General features: G+C 51.6%; 1 protein-coding gene across 1 annotated transcript; it reads left to right on the top strand.

Annotated features, from left to right (window-relative positions):
* The first annotated feature begins 409 nt into the window (after positions 1–409).
* UTS2B (urotensin 2B) lies at positions 410–9,626 on the top strand. The gene is made up of 5 exons (XM_065410256.1): positions 410–512; positions 2,729–2,830; positions 6,550–6,587; positions 8,618–8,711; positions 9,601–9,626. Exons 1-5 carry the CDS (start codon positions 410–412, stop codon positions 9,624–9,626), a joined length of 363 nt encoding a protein of 120 aa, XP_065266328.1.
* The last annotated feature ends 1,109 nt before the right edge of the window (positions 9,627–10,735 follow it).

Below are 10,735 nucleotides of genomic sequence, written 5' to 3'. Positions count from 1 at the left end.
CATCTCAGGTTAATTAGCACAAGCGCTAGAGAGTGCAATAATAAATTGCAAAGCTCCCTTTGAGCCAGCTCACGGAATACATTTCTATAATAGAGCCACAGAACCTGTATATGGATGCGCGTGTGTGTGTGTGAGAGAGAGGGAACAGTCATTGGATTGGTCAGATAAGAGACATATTGACCGGGTTCCTTATGACGTCTGTTCCTGGGTTGATCTGTCCATTATCCAAGGAGTGAATCATATTGACAGGTTGAATTATATTTCAGAAGATTTTTTTTCTCCCCTCCTCCAAAGACCATTTGTAATCATTGCACATTCGCTGGCTTTTAAAAGTGAGCTCCTCTGGAGCCGGGTTGCACTGAAGTCCTCCATCGAGCGTGAAGGAAGAGTTCTTTTGGGTGGCGGGAACATGGACAAAATCTGTTCGGTTCAGCTCTGCCTTGGGCTCCTAACTGTTTTCTCCATAATGCTGTTGATACCGTCTGCACATGGAAAACCTCTTGCACTACAAGGTAAGCTGAAACTCAGCCTAGATGACACAGGTAGGTACTTATCTCTGCTGGTTGGTTGGTTGGTGGATTTTCCTTTCTGCTTGACCCAACCCTACAGCACTGATTTTCACATGGGAAGGAAATAAGGTTACCCATTACTACCTCACTATACTAAACATTTAACCAACCAGTGAGCTACTGAGAGGCCTCATTATATTAGGGTGACCTACAACCATCCCTATGTCCGTTTCTGGTTGTATAATACGTCACATTTAACAGTGACCCTGTCACATCAGAAGGAATGTGTCTGATGAGAATGTCTCTTGCTATTCATAAAGAAAATCTCCTAGGAAAAAAAATGCCCTGGTATTATCTAGTGATGGTCCTGACACAGAGTGTACGAGGTCGGACAGCTCCTAAGTGTCCGCACTAGACATTTTATCCAAGGAGGCTTCTTTTTTACATGTTCTTCTCTTAGTCACTTAAGAGGCTTGCACTTATTCTGCAGGGAAATGGTGTCATTAATCTTTGTTACAGAGCCTTTGAGGGGGAAACAGGAGCAGCCAAATATAAGCTAGAAAATAACATTGCTTTTAAATGGATTTTTCCTCCTCTATTGCCTGGTTGGTTTTGTAATAATGCCTTTTATTTTGATTGCGCATTTATATTTTTTTTCTAAAGCAAACTCCAACATGCCTAACCACCACCATTTCAAAACCATCATAACCCAAATCATCTTTAAACTCACCATGATAAACGCATTCCTCTTGTGACGCCGCTAAATTCCAGGGGGTTAATTCCTGCTGGTAACTGAGATCAGGATCAGGCCCAGTGACACCAGTCAAGGTACCATGCCAGGGATGAATTTGGCCTGCATTTATGATCATCAGAGTAGGCACAGCGCCTCAGCTTCCCCAGATTTACGCAGCGGTGTCTAAATAGCTATAATAATAATGTGTTGCCCCCTGTGTGTATGTTTTGCTTTAAGCCCATCAGGGTTAGATAAGGGTGAAGCCACTTTGGTGAAATGGTTGCCCTGCACCTGCATGTGTGGAGGGAACGGAAGCCTGGAGGGTCAGGAAAAGAAGAGGGCTGTTCCTCGGGCACCATTCTTGCCTGTCTATGGTCTCTACAGGAGCTTTGGGATCTGAAATGGGTTGGGAGCCTGGGCACTCTCCATGAATTTCCCCCTCCCCGCCCCCTCTTGCCTCACAAAAGTTAACGCTGACTGTGTGCCCTACCCTTCGTTTCAGGCTATATAAGAGACCAGCTGGGCCGAGCTGGGAGCTCCTGGTCTCTGGAGCACTACAGAGTCTCGGTGCATATGGCCCTGGACTATGGTGACTGTCCAGTGACCAGATACTGGTGGATCCATGGGGTTTGGGGAGCAATCTTTCCAGAGAGCAGTGACTCCCCACCCTCCCTACGGGAACAATACGGAGAACGCTCTGTCTGGGGGTTTCACAGAGGGCCCTGTCCCCTTTCTGGCAGCAGGCAGTTGATTTAACAGGTTCTGGGAGGATTCCCCTTGTGCACAGGGAATCCCCAGGTGGCCTAGAGTCAGCACAGGGGGCTTTCCCAGGAAAATAAAGGTGTGTCTTCAACATCCATACAGGCCGGCCCTGCCTGGCAGCTGGACCAGTCCGTGGCCCCATGGGCGGGCAGGCGTGACTGCCCCCTGGCTGGCTCTAGCCAGGGTGAACACAAAGGTTTTTTGTCACCTGTGCGTGTATCTCAAGCACAGCAGGGGAATTAGCCCAGAGGTGGGGGCTCTTACGTCTAGGCTGGAGGGAACTCCAGTAAGTGTGCACCAGGGATCACCCCTGTACTGGTCTCGGGGAGACAGGCTGGACGGACTCCCAGCTCCTCTCCAGCCCCAGTATGATTCTGTGGGGGCAGCTGGGGGGTGGGGGGGAGAAGGGAGTCCCCAGTGGATTGGTGACGGACTAGGCAATGCAACTGTCTGACTCCCTTCTGCGTAACAGGGAGGGACCATGTTGACCAGGACTGGTTATAAGCAGGAGCAGCCACGCAGCAGCTCTGCTGGGGCTGAGGGTGAGGATTGCAACCTCACCCACCCATGGGAGACCCCCCCCACACACAGTACGTCTCCCTCTCCCCCATCCCTCCCAACCTGCCATTATGCGACAGCGAGATATTTCCCTCCTCCGGTCTTGTGCCGGGGAACCCATTCATCCCGGCATCACAGCCTGAGAGAGGTGTTTTATGTGCTGCAGAAAACCCAGAGTTTCCGGAGAGAGGAGACACCAATCACCAAGACGTGCTCCTGACTCTGCTGCTTAACAAAAACCTCGGCTGGAGGCAACCCGCGGATAGCAGTGAGTGAGGGGGCGGGCGACACGCTCATCAATCCCGTCTCCAGCTTCCCACCCCAGATCCCTGGAGGCAGCTTTGTTTATTTGAATACTAAGGGCCTGATCCTTAAGGGCTGAGCCCCCTAATTACCACGGATTGCTATGGGAGTGGAGACCGCTCAGCACCCTGTAGGATTGGGACCTACACACAGTGGATCAGACCGGCTGGTACACAGGGGTTACTTGATGCTGCTTTTCCATTGAAAGTCTGACCTAAAGCCATCTTAGCTGGCCCCCAGAGGCTCCCGCAGCACAGGGGAATTCGCAGGTGGCATTGAGTTGTCATAGAAGCTTCTCCAGTCCCCCACATCCCCGTAGCAGACACAAGTGGCATGGCTAGTGACAAGGAAGACTGACAGAAGTGTCCCTGCACCCCAGTAATCCCTGGCTGCTGGAACGAGTTCTATCCTGTGCCAGCAGACGGGTCCAGCTCAGAGCAAGGCCAGGGTCGGGAAGCCACTTTTCACACACACACACACACACACACCACACACACACACACACACACACACACACACACACACACACACACACACACACACACACACACGCTGCTGATACAAATAGCTGATCATCATTTATATCCAGGGGTAATTGCTTTACAGAGAGCAAAGAGGTGATTGGTCTCAGCCGGAGTCCACGCTTAGTAAGGGTTCTTTGGATGAGCTAAGAACCAGGGGGAACGCCCATCAGAACCTGACATTGTTAAAGTTGGGGAAAGTTCAGCCAATGGGATTTTTCTTGCTGCTCCATCCCTTTGCAGCTCTGGTTTGGCGGGGCCCGGAGGCACTGTGCTATCACGAGGGCGTTTATCCCACCCGCGAGATCTGACGTGACCAAAAATCAGAGAGTGCAATTCTAAGGGCTCCGGGCCTTCCTGTCGATTTCAGCAGGATCCCAACCCCAGAACGTGGCAGGGTATCGTGAGACTTCTCCTGGCACAAAAGGAGGGAGCATCATTCAAATTCAAGAGATAACATTTGCCCACTGAGGGCCCAGCCCAAAGCCCATTGAAGTCAATGGATGGGTTCTCACTGGCAGTGTAGGTCTTCAGAGCAGGACTGTGCTGTGTTCTCTTCACAGTGACCATTCTGATGCAAACAGGAGAGCACAGGGACAAGCAGTGACAAAATGCCCCAAGGACTGCAAGGGTCTCCACCCTTCCCTCTGCTAAACTCAGTGAGGCAGCCGTAGTGCTGAATGGCTGAATAATCCTGCAAATCTAATCAATCAAGTTCTTCTGCTAATGAAGGGATTCAGCTTACAAATAGGATGCATTCAAGAAAGAACAGGCTTATGGGTTAGTGTACTTATTACTCCTAGAGGCAGGCTTCATTTTATGCCGGGCAACTGCCAACAATTAATCTCCAAGGGAAGCATAGGCAGAGGGTTTACACCAAGGCAAAGTGTCGTCAGTAAATTAGCCTTTTTTATTCTCCCCCGAGACTGCCTGTTCCAATGTCAGCTGCTGTTCGTTTTCGGGATGCCGCAGTCCTTGGCCAGCCCGCTGACTTGTGGAACTGTAGCCAAAGCAGATGCCAGAAATGCCGCAGGAAGGGTATGTGTGTGCAGTAACAATTGTAAGCGCTTAGGTAGCGGTTTTCATCCCTAGATCTCAGAGTGCTTTTGCAATCTCTGTTTTGCTGATGTGAAAAGCAGGTCAGAGCCTTGAAGGGGATTTGTCCAAGGTGTCACAGGAGGCAGAGCCAGGAATAGAAGCCAGCTCTCTTGCTTCCCAGCCTGTCCACTGGACCATGCTATCTTTTAAATCAAGACTGATATAATGTATTGGCTTCATGTATATTGTTGCCCCTTTTGGCCCAAGCAGTTAGCCAATATTCTGCATCTTGCAGGTTGTCTCCATTAGGAGGAGAAATTGATGGTGGAAACAGGTGTTTCTTTGGTGCATCCTGTTTATTTACAAAGACTGTACAAAGGCCTGTTTCCCTGAATGCAGTATGAACAAACAGCAGCAGATAGTTTCCGGGCTCATGGTCCCATGCATCTTTCCAGCCAGCACTCTGCCCAAAAGAAGCTCTGTCTCTTGGCTTCCTCTCAAGGCCATGTTACCAGCGCTTCTCTGGATGTCTCCTGGCTTTCTGGCCATTTTTCTGCTTCTCACAGCTCTGCTGACATCGCCAGGTTATCTAGGAGTGGGGGAAAATCCTCAGTGTAGATGCAGCTGTACCAACAGAAGTGTGATTTTGGCAGCATATCTAATGTCATTTGGGGAGGTGGGGGAGCTAGGCCAGCAGAACTCCTTTCACTGGCATAAGCTGCGTCTCCTGAGGGGGCTTTGCTGGCATAGCTGTACGGGCAAAGGCTCTGTAGACGGGCCCCACACAGCTGCCGTGTTTGCACTGAACACCCCGGAAACCACCTCTGCCCACATAGCTCAGCTTCTGCCTGGCCTTGCACGTAGCCTCACCCCTTGGGCAGTGTTTTCTATTGTGTTAGCTATGTTGCTCCATCAATTGCTTCTTACTGTCCCGGGGCGCACCACTCACGGCTTGTCTGGCGCCTCCTCCTGGTCACTCTGGGGATTAGCTCTCAAGGTTGACGACCCTTCCAGGGTCACATGCCATCACACCAGGCACCGCAGCATCCTCTCTTGTCCCAGACACCACAGCATCCTCTTTGTGACTCAGCCCTCGGGCCGGGGCACTCAGTGTTCCCCCGTTCTGCCCCTTGCCTGGTCTATGCCACACCCATGGTGGCTGGTTGGGGAACCCGGGCTCACCCACTGCTCTGGATTCCAGTCCAGTAGTCCTACACCCAGTAGTCCTGGGCTTTCCTCTCCCAGCCCTCACTGCTCCTTTCCTGGACTGCATCCAACAACTCCTGGTTCCCCTTCTTGCTCAAACACTCCTCCCTCTTCCCAGGGAATGACTGAGCCTTTCCCAGCAGCAGCCCCTGTCTATTGCCAGCTTCCTGGCTTGATAGGCCCCACGTGTTCCTGCCCAGCTGAACCTGCCTGCAATCAACTCCCTGCTCCCTGGCTCTCCCTCCAGGTGCAGCCTATGGAGTTAACAGGCCTGCCTGGGCACCTTAACTCCTTCCAGTCCTGTGTGGGGTGGACACCCCCTCACACTTACATTGATCCTGAGTGAAGGGCGGTTCGACGTGGCTCAGCCACAGCAAGGTCTGTGATTGCCAATAACCAAAGACATGCCTGCTGGGAGCCACCAACACTCTCCAGCATAACCGTAACGGCGACTGCATTGGCTCTCTCCTGCTCTGGTCACTTAATCATAGAGACATAATTCCCCTGATGCTTTAGTCTGACAAAGCCTGAGTTACCGGCCTTCAGGGCATGGGGCTAAGCCCCTTTGTTCTGGCTTTTGCCCAACCACGGTGATGGGGAGCTGCTGAGTTGGCATTGGCCAGTACATGCCCTTATTTTAGCTGTTATATTTGTACCCGTCAGGTATGTTGTATAAGTTACAAAACAAACATGACAACCTGCCCCCTTTATTATTTAGCATTAAGGGAAAGTCCTGTATAACTTGTAGGGAATGCCAACTCTTCTGTTGGGCTTTCAACTAACCTAGATTTTCAGGGCTAAGTAGGATTTCAATGGCAAAGAGGCCTTGCACGTATAAAGGGCGAATGAGGAAATTCCTTCTCATGGGGGTTTCAGGAAGCAGTACAGATATTTACACTACCTGTGTTCTTTCTTCCAGACCTGGAGCTGGCAAAGAAATTTGAAGAACTTGAACAGGTGAGAGGTGCATGCATTGATGCAGAATGAATCAGACAAAAGCCGGGAGTGGGTCAATAATCCCCAGACTGAACTAGTGGGTACGTTGCGATCCCCGGCCTGTTTTTCATCAATGTCAGTGCCCCGGTGAGAGAACGGGCCATCTCCTCGGGAAGAGGAAGAGGAAAGCACAACAGGGGTTTAAAACACTCATCAGATGGAAGAAACACATTCCTAGATTGCCAAGCCAGAAGGGACCGTTGTGATCCGCTAGCATAGCCCAGGCCCTAGGACTTCCCCCAAATAACTCCCAGAGCAGATATTTTAGAAAAACATCCAATCACGATAGAAAAGTGGCCAGTGATGGAGAATCCACCATCAGCTTTGCATTGGGAACAAGATAGGAAATAACATTGGTTAGGTTGCAGCAGTGACCTCTCTCTGCCATATTTAAAGGGCCAGCATCTGGAAAGGCACGCTGGGGAAAAAAGTTCCCGTAAGAGGGAAACCCTTCCCAGGGAAGAGGTAAAAGGGGCTAGCGACAGAGGCAGGTGCTGCTGCTTTGTCGTGTTTAATCCCATCACTGGGTCACACCAAGGAGCTATGGGTGGGGGAACTGGTTCAGATTAGAGCCAGGACCACGGCACAGAGTCCTACTCCCAGTCTGAATTTCCCCAGGTCCTTTATTATGATGGTTTGTGTCGCAGTAGCACTTAGAGGCCTACTCCAGGAGCATGTCTCCATTTTGCTGGGTGATCCACCCCACCGTGGGAGACAGTCCCTGCACCAGAGAGCGGAGGGTCTAAGCAGACAAGGCCGGTATAAACGTGTGCCCTCACCTCTAGGGACATAGCAGTGCAGGGAACTTGGTCTCTTACCCCTCGGTGGCTGGTCCCGTGGCTGCGATGGCTAGTCCCAGCCGGTGTCTTCTCCCCTCTCCCTCTCTGTTTTCTGAGGCTCGGCCCTCCGGCCAGGTCACATGACAGTTCACTCCCTTTCCAGGGTAACCAAAGATCCATCCAACTTAAAGTCCAAATCAAAGGCCCAGACTAGCAGTTCTTCTGGCCCTCTCGGGCGCCACGGAAGTTCTCTGCATCTCCTGATTCCTGCAGAGCTTCTCTTCTCTTGCTTCTTCCCCAGCAGGACTACCCCACTGCTTCCCTTCACCACGCATGCCAGCAGTTTACCTCGGAGGGTCTCCCTGCTCCTTTTAGGCCACATCTCAGGGATCCCCCCACAGGAACCTACCTTGCTCCATGGGGAAACTCAGCCTGATTTCCTCAGGCTATCCTGTTTGTTCCTCCCTCCTGGGTCTTCCTCCCTCTGCTGAGTTCCCAGCTTTATTTAACTAGCAATCTCCTGGCTTCACCTCTACAGCTAATTAAGCCCATTGCAACCAGCTGCCGTCACAGAGCCACCCTTATGTTGCAAGCTCATTGGTGAAGCTAAGGGATAGCTGCTAAGTCATGGGCAAGACTGAGCCCAGCTTGCCTCAAAGGGCCAGCCAGCCCACGACAGGAGAGAAAGCGTGTGAGGGGAAACTGAGGCACGGGGAGTGGAAGTGACTCACCCATGATCACATGGCAGGTCATGGGAGAGCTGAGAATAGAACCCAGGTCTCCTGACTCTCAGTCCAACCGGCCTCTGCAATGTGTCACTATATCACACCTAGAGATGGGCCCCAGCACAGCGCCTTGATTCCGACGGGACCTTCCTCAGAGATCTGGGATATTAGGATCTGGCTTCCTGGGAGCTACGTTGCTGGAGCAGAAGCACAAAGTCTCCTTGCTCCTCTAGAAGCGGGAAACAAAGGCCGTTAACACGGAAGCCTGCCACAGAAAACCCAGTGCTACAGGTTCACTGCTGCCAGAAGGGAAAGTGAACGGGAGACGCGTGTGGACGGTGAGGGGAGGAGATCAAAACCACAGCGGCAAGAGGAATAAGGCAGTGGCACTCTATGCAGTGATAGATGGGGGGGTGGGGTGGCTTGCAGGAGAAGGCTGGGGGTGGGTCAGGAGAGGTTAATCTAACCTTGTGCTTGTTCCAAACAGCTGGAGAAGTTAAAGGAGCAGCTTTTGGCTGGGGAAGGCTCTGAAGAGGCCTACGCCGAGGCAGGCCTGCTGCCATCACACCCTGACAAACGTGGTGGGTTTTGGTGTTAGAGCAGCCTTTGGGATCTATCTGCCTGCAGCCCTCCTACCCGCCTGCCCCTTTAGGGCATTCTCTCTACACGCACGCGGGCTATAGCAGATATGCTGAGAACCCCAAGGTCAACAGAGCTCAGCCATCCATTGTGACCAGCAGGGCATCTATGGGCCTTGCCGTTGCTTGCTAATTAATCAGCCTCCTTGACTGCACTAGCAGCAGGATCTCCCTCTAGCCTGATCTGACTGGCTGCTTTCTGTCCACATTTCCATTTGCTTCTGATACTTTAAGGGGCTTTGGCAGCATCCTAAAATGGTCCTATTTTGGTCCCTTTTGGTGGAAAATCAGAAGCTTTTAAGAGCTTGTTGGTTCATAAAGGAACTGTGGACCCAGGCTGTAAGGAATAGCTCTGTTAAAGGTCCTCATGTGGAAGGGAATTTTAGCAACTGGAACCACTCCAGGGATCCTTTAAGTGCTTCTAAAATCCATTTGGAAACTTCAAGCAGCCTTGCAGCAGACGTCTCTTTTCATTCAGGAGGGGGCATGGGGTTATTTGGTACATCTTGGCTCTCCGTTCTGCAGAAACCCCTTTGTCTGAAGAGTGAGTCCGCCCACATCACACAAGCTGATAGTGAAAACGTGTCCCCTTTGCCGAGGTCACTGCTCTCTTGCGTAGGGGCAAAACAAGGAGCAATTGTTTGTGTGGCTGAGAGACAGTGAGGAAGGACATGGAAATTAACCAAGAATACAGTGAATTAGAGGTGGCCAAGATCTAAGATGTCATTCCGCCCAGTCCCCCTGCCAAGAATGCAGGACTGCTGCCTACTGCCAGTCGAGTTTTACATGAGCTTGCACCTAACATCTCTCTTTCTCTCCTGGCCCTCCCTAGCCTGCTTTTGGAAATACTGCGTGTGAAGCCCAGCTGGGACTGGAAGAGAGAGAGAAGGACGGCCCCGAATCGCCTCACTGTGGTGTCCCCGTGTTAACGTATCTTCTGTACCTTCATCGTGCTGCTCCCTTGGGTGCTTTTCCCAGCGAGGAGCTAGGCAGGATTGACGGGAATTCGGACAAGACCGGGAAGCGCCCATGTTTCACCCCTTTTTCCCCTCATACTTCCCTCCCCCTCCATTTTGTATAGCATCTTCCTGCCCTGTCTCCTTTCAGTCTATCACCGGTTTGGTCTTATACTTTGACTTTTCCTCGCCTCCTCTTTTCTCCAGGTCCTCCTAGTGCCTCACCCTCGCCTAGTCCCCCTGAGTGTGGGAGGGGAATGCCCCGTAGGCACCATTCTTTGCAGCTGCTATTCATTGTGGTGTCCGGGGTCCCATTCCCCTTCTAAACCTGGGCCCAGGGCAATGGCACCACCCATCTCCTGTGGCGGTGGCAGGCCTGGAGCTGGGAGGGGATGTGTTTGCCGTTTAACTGACAAGATGAATAATAGCGGGCTGAGTGCATTGTGCGGATTTGGTTGCCTTGCTGCCACAGCTTTGTAGTGTTGTCGCTATTTGTGTCCTGTCGGTGTGCACAGTGTGTATCCTCCAGTCTTTACTTCAGAGGAGAAAAGGGCCAGAATACCGGCTCCTTTAGGATATAAGTCAAATAAAGGTAAAATGCTGATTTATATTTCACAGAGTCCCCTGATGTTTCCTTTCTCCTTCATTAGCATGGCCCAGGCGTCCAGGTCTGTTCTTCCCTCCATACTCGCACAGAATTTAGCATAGAAACAGCCACAATGGAATAGACCAATGGTTTATCTAGCCGGGTATTCAACAGTGACAAAAGTAGCAGCTGCTTCCTTTGACCAGTTTTGGGAATCAGGGCTTCATCTCCGACACGGAAGTGGACTAGTGCTAAGCCACTGGTCCAACCGCTTTGAGTTCCAACCTACCTAGGGTTCTGACTCCCATGGGTGGACTTCACCCGGGCTTTGCCCATTCCTGGCTTCACCCTCTCGGACGGTGTGTGACTCACCCCTGCGGCACCTCCTGCTGGTCATCTCAGGGAATTAGCGTTTCCAGCCTCCA

Source organism: Emys orbicularis, chromosome 9, assembly GCF_028017835.1.
Source record: "Emys orbicularis isolate rEmyOrb1 chromosome 9, rEmyOrb1.hap1, whole genome shotgun sequence".
Classification (NCBI taxonomy): Eukaryota; Metazoa; Chordata; order Testudines; family Emydidae; genus Emys; species Emys orbicularis.
The sequence above is the reverse complement of the archived record's forward strand: the minus strand, read 5'-3'. Positions and strand labels throughout refer to the sequence as shown.

Bases quoted from the DNA above. Each gene is read 5' to 3' on its own strand.
- UTS2B (XM_065410256.1), top strand. From the start codon at position 410: ATGGACAAAATCTGTTCGGTTCAGCTCTGCCTTGGGCTCCTAACTGTT. The intron at 2,831-6,549 runs GTGAGTGAGGGG...TCTTTCTTCCAG, and splicing joins GAGGCAACCCGCGGATAGCA to ACCTGGAGCTGGCAAAGAAA. The intron at 8,712-9,600 runs GTGGGTTTTGGT...GGCCCTCCCTAG, and splicing joins ATCACACCCTGACAAACGTG to CCTGCTTTTGGAAATACTGC.